Genomic DNA, 5,735 nt, shown 5'->3' on the forward strand with positions numbered 1-5,735 from the left:
CCAAGAAAAGTCATAGGATTGGAGTGCCTCCAGGAGCCTGTGAGCTGTGTTTTAGTTGGGGAAAAGAAAATACAACCTACTGCATGTAGGTATGCACATTAACAATGGGTGATCCTCTCTCTCTCTAAAAGATGAGCATCTGAGAACTGATTGCACCATGAAATGCCACCTACATACTTGTGCCAAGATGGACCATTTCATGCTTTTGTCCCTGAGGCTGCACCTGGAGCCCAGAGTGTGAGATCTGAATACACCATGCAGATCTCCATCTGCACTAGTTTGTTTGCTGCGTGTTGACAGCTCACATCCTCTTCAAACAGTGAAGCTGTTTGTACCACAAAAATCATCTTTTCCTTGCCGCCTTACAGAGGGGTCATAATAACTGCACAAACTTCTCTGATCCTGTTTGAACTGACTCCTGATGCCTGCTGTTGTTGCTTCTCATTACAGCTCGTCATGAAGTTATCACCAAAGAGATCCTCGAGCTGGATACGTGGGAGAACCAGTGGAATGTGGTGGCCATCAACGTTCTCATGCACGACAGCTACGATGTCTGCCTCGTTGCTAGGCTGAACCCGCGGGATCTTATCCCTCCTCCCCCCGATTTAGTGGACCAGTAGAAGTTCAGTGACTCTCAGTACTTCCAGAATCTGCAGAAACTGAAGAATTTGGAGAGACAAATGCTGCATTGGCTCTGGATGACAGCTGAGTCCCACGGAGAGGAGCCAGCCACACGTACTTGAGGACAGAAATGCCTTTGAGCTGTGCTTCTCAGACAATGCTTAATTTGCTAGCACTGGTACTCCAGACTTCTGTGATTGAAAGTCAAGGTTGCCCGGCCTTTGTGTGTGGCTCTTCATCTTCCATCTGGCTGTGCAAGCTCCAGTGTTGGGCACAGCCTGGGCTTCTGGGACCCTTTGTCTCACAGGCACAGTGGCAGCCCAGGGCTCGTTTGACAGCAGAACCTGACATAGGAAGGAAAGCTCTAGCCAGGGAAATCTCTCCTTTGCTGTTCATCACCTGGTTCTATTAAGCTACCAAGGAAGTTAAGAAAATCTCTTAAGTCAGCTGATGAAAACTAGTTGAGCTGAACCAAAGGGCTTGACTGATGCAGGACCAGAGGGAAAACAGAGAAGAGCCTTTGTTTTAAACAAAAAAGCATTAGCCAGAGTTCATTAGCCACGTACACCAGCTTCTGCAAACAGTATCTAGCCCACAGACGGGACAGTCAAGAGATCCTGTCTGTGCCAAAAGAGCTGAGCCTGTGCTAGTAGAAAACAAGTATTTTGGCAATCAGTCACAAAAAAAAAGACTTCCAGCAGGCTTAGCAGGCAGTCTGTACCAAAGGCAAGAAGAATCCTGAATTTTCCCATAGATTCTACCTGTTTTACAAGGTATGGTGTGACCAGAACCTTAGAGCTCAGTTAGAAAATACTCTTCTTTTGAGAGATGGAGAAGGACTACTAAAAAGTCATAAAGGAGATGATTGTTACCTGCATAACAGCTCTGTAGTTACTGGGAAAGGATAAATGTGCTAAACAATGTATGTTTATATAGCAGTAGCTTTTTATAGGAGTAGTTTTAATGAAGTAGCATAAGGTAAGTTCTCTGTCAACAGAATTGCCTATAATCACAGGGAAGAGGTATCGTTCAAACAGTTTTTCTTAAGGCCGTGTTAGCCTTTATAAGGTTTGAAGACTGTAGGCTAGAGAGAAAATTATTACCAGTACTGCTATCCCATTTGAATTACCAATAACTATTAGTCATTTATCTGCTACCTACCTGAGAGTCTATCTGTCTGTCACCATCTGGACAGTATGGACAAAAGAACCAGAAATCTCAGTTGTGCTTTTGGGCCAAAACTGTAGATGACAGTATGCAGCAGTGCAGAGTGAATGTCAGAGGCAAATACTCTGAGTAAACTATGGTATGGTACAAGAATGATCATTGTCAGCAGGAAGTTATTTTGATGGCTACAAAAGCAGCAACAAAACCGAAAGGAAATAATTGGCAAAAGAATGAGAGAATCCATCAGGTAGTTCATCCATTCACTTGCAGGACACTTCAGAGCATTTCTGCTTATGGCAGAAAGATGGAGAGGATGACTCAAAAGCCCTTTGCAAATTCTGACTTTTTTGATTCATGAAATAGACTCTATAATATCCAGTGGGAATATTAAGTTGTCACATAAAAAAAAATTAGCAGGAAGATCACTAAAGTGTACTTGATACCTATAGCAGGACACTGAAGACTGCTCAGACAACAAGGGAGTTAATGGGGGTGAAACTAAAGCAAACATGTAGAAAAGGAGTAAATCTGTGTGCCTCACAGCTAACCTCACATCTCCCTTTATGTTTCCTAAGCAGAGTGAGTGTCACAGTCTAAACAAATACTCGTTCTTGTATAATTTCTGTATCATTCTGTCATTCTCTTTTCTTTCCATTGCTCATATGTAGATCATCAACTGTCTAGAACAGAGTTGTGACAAGCATGAACTTCAGTAGTGCAAACTAGTGACCAGTTCCTAATGTCTTAACTACTCTGGTCACTAAATGCAGTTGTAGGTATAAGATCAAGGAGGCCAACGCAGCTTCAATATGTTTTTGAAGAAAATCAGTAGAAAGTTCTTCCAATTAATCATTGAATATTGGAAACTCTTTTTTTAACTTTTGTTGTTACTGCATAGTAAACATAATGTTGTTCTAATTTATCTGCAGAGCTCTCATGTCAGCTGGAAGCAAGGCTCTTGAGCATCAGTTAAGTATTTTCTTGTGAAACTCCAAAATCTGCGATTGTATCTACTGATTTTGCTTCTTTCACCTTTTTTTGTTTAAGGATTAATTATTTAAAGGGTTTTTTGTCTTTGTTCTCTGCTCTGTGGTTTATTCTTGACAATTCAAATCCTCCTGTGGTTTAAAGCCTGAGTTAATCTGCTGGATTTCACTCTCTGAAAGACAGTCTACTTGGAATATTTCAAAGGGAGAAAGGAGACTTTTGCAAGATTTCATTAGTCATATTTGCACGTATGTGGAACACAGCTGAGACTCCTATTAAACTTTATTCTAGTAGTGAGCTGGCCTTTTTTTTCCCACTTCATATGTTTTGCCGTTTAGACTGGTATTTGATGAACTGAATGGAAGGCAAGTATCTGCTCTGAGAAGGTCTGTCTTGATAACAGAGTGTAATTGCACGTGTTTTAAATACTGGCCTGGCAATCAGCCAGATTGAGCTGTAGTGGGACATTAACAGGTTTTATTTCACGTGCCACTGGCAAGTGACCTGCCCTCCCCTGCATTGTGGGTCTGGCTTAGCAAGGACTCGTGTGTCTGTCTCTGTTTCTGCCCAAGTCTGAATGCCTAGCACTAGATATCAAGCAGGGCATTGTTTTCTTCTGGGTTAAATATCTTGAATGGAGGCACTAACTTCTTAATTTTGTGTGGGCCTTGTGTAGTTCATGGTTTGCCCTTGGGGTAACTACAATTTCTAAAGCAATACTTGGAAATGAAAGCTTGACTGAGGAAGGAAGGAGGTGGCAGAAAGCATGCTCCTTGAGAGGTAAAGAGCTGAATCAAAATCCTTTCCAGATTGTATGAATACTGCATGTCTGATACATCCATGGATAAACCCATGTTGCTGGGAAAGTCCTTAAGAGTCTTAATTTCTTCTACTACAAAACCTGGTGCAAAAAAAAAAAAACAAAAAACAGAGTGCACATTCTCCAAGTTTGCAAATTTCACTGACATAACAGTTTACTTGAGCCACTTTCCATCTGAGCTGTAGTTAGCTGCACATTTAATCAAGGCTGTCTTGACAGCATCCATAATTCTAAAATGCAAACAAAACAGCCCTGGCAAGCTACTGACTATTTAAATGAATGGGAGATTATTAAGCAAAGGCACATACTTCAGTTTCACTTGAAATGCTGAAGTGGATCACTAGTTGCCAAATATGAAGAAGAATGTTGGGGAGGTAGCTGGTCACATGACATTCAGGGAGTAAAGAAAAAAATGAAATGCAATAAAAAGCTAATAGAAGCTCTCCATTTTCATTCCCAGCTAATGTTTTATTTTAAAATTGTCCTTGTATAGGTAATTTCATAAGGACTCTGTAGATCTCTCTTCTGTGTTTTCATACATGTGGTCACAGGAACTGCCCACATCTGAGTACCCATCCTCACGTGCCACTGCTGTGATTGCCCGTGGCTCAGTCCCTGCCAGTGCCAGGCAAGCACACACACACATTTTGCATGTGTGAAGTTTGGAAATCTATGGGGCAGTTTCTGTATTGTGTTCCAGCTGTATTGTACCACTTGGGAAGCCTTGATTTGCCAAGAGAAAATTTCCTTGGTGCACACAGAGCTGTCAACTCCTCTTCCAGCACTCCCAAATATGCTCCCGGTAAGAGGCTGAGGGAGCATCAAAGCCAAGAGATGGGCAACAGAGATGAGATGTGCTCCCAGAATGTCACAGCATGCAGCAGAACCAAGGTAGGCTGGAACAATCCTCTTCATCTCTTTCTAGGGAGGGTTCAGATGTAAAAGGATTTGGCCCTGGATCTTCATCTTATTATTCTTCCTCTGCTTGAAATATATAATGAGATCCTTGATCACCTGAAAAACAATTAAAAATCTATAATAATTTTGTTTTTAAATGTTAAAATATACTCACAAAGATCTTTATTGGTTTTCTGCAGATCTGAAAAACAATAACATTATTTTAATAAGCTGTTTACCTAGTGATTGCTATCTTGGCTACAGTGATGGTGTCTTTCACAGGCTGCTCTCCTAATGGATTATGTACCTCCTCTGAAAATTCCTTCTATGAATCACAATGCTTTGAATCATCAGGTCAGGATTTCAGTTACTTTTGCATATTTCCATGGCTCTCCCTACAGCTTTTCAGGTGGACTGTGCCTTCAGCTTCAAAGAAAGGCAATTTCACCCCCAGTTGTGCTCAGCTGGAACTAGTACATTTGCAATTTACTATCATTTGACATATAGAGGTTGAAAGCAAAGGAAATATTGGAAAACGGTTAAAGTATTCATAGATTGTACATGGAAATACACTTTCCTTCTTTGCTTGGCGAATGTCTCCTGTGTTTACTGCCCTGCCTGGGTGTCTGATGGAATGACCTACTAATAACCCATGATTGCAGCCACAGTGAAGGCCACGCTGGGGGATTCATGTTTATGCTGCCAGAGGAGAGAGAAGCAGCATCGTGCAGAGCTGTGGCTCCTGACAGGCTGGTCTGCCTCACCATAAGAAATTACCCTCACATGAAAATGCATTTAAGTGTTCCAGGATGTACACTCCTATGCGTTTTATTTACATATGCATAACATTATTTTTAGAAGTTCTTTACTGACAGAAGTGAGATTCTTTTTTTGACACACACCTGGTAACTCTGTCTGCTGCATAGCTTATCAAGTACTTTTAAAAAGAATCCTGGGTTTTAAATATATGGAATTAGTCCAGGCTTCAAGTCAAAAAGAACCTTAAATTCCTTGCTGAGCTAAGGAACAACTGGGGATGTTTTTTAGTCCTGGCCTATGTGTCTTTCCTTACCCAGTTTTTGCTGGCTGTAGTGCTCCCCTCAGAATCTGAGGGTCATCTTGAAATCTCCATGCAAATTTTTTCTGTTTCTCTGCCACTAACCCCATTTCTGCCTCAGACCACTTGTCTGATCAGCCCTTAAACTCCTCCTTTTCCCTTTCAGTTCCCCAGATGATGGGAACA

At 41.4% G+C, this 5,735-nt stretch overlaps 1 protein-coding gene and 1 long non-coding RNA gene across 3 annotated transcripts in view; both read left to right on the forward strand.

Moving 5' to 3' along the window:
- Nucleotides 1-3,072, forward strand: part of KBTBD12 (kelch repeat and BTB domain containing 12) — a 36,904-nt gene extending 33,832 nt beyond the window's left edge. The window contains exons 6-7 of one of the 2 annotated variants that reach the window (XR_007890355.1): nucleotides 451-1,394; nucleotides 2,718-3,072. Coding sequence is in view for 1 of the 2 variants with exons in the window: in XM_051627673.1 (XP_051483633.1) it covers nucleotides 451-620 (170 nt within the window). In the remaining variant the exon portion in view is untranslated. Of the gene's footprint in view, nucleotides 1-450 lie in introns of both variants that reach the window. The other variant, XM_051627673.1, reaches the window with a different exon arrangement.
- A 1,329-nt stretch (nucleotides 3,073-4,401) lies between these two features.
- LOC127388316 (uncharacterized) lies at nucleotides 4,402-5,086 on the forward strand. Its single transcript, XR_007890356.1, has 2 exons — nucleotides 4,402-4,486; nucleotides 4,775-5,086. It is a non-coding gene; the product is annotated as an uncharacterized LOC127388316 (long non-coding RNA).
- The last annotated feature ends 649 nt before the right edge of the window (nucleotides 5,087-5,735 follow it).

This window comes from Apus apus, chromosome 9 (genome assembly GCF_020740795.1).
Source record: "Apus apus isolate bApuApu2 chromosome 9, bApuApu2.pri.cur, whole genome shotgun sequence".
Classification (NCBI taxonomy): Eukaryota; Metazoa; Chordata; class Aves; order Apodiformes; family Apodidae; genus Apus; species Apus apus.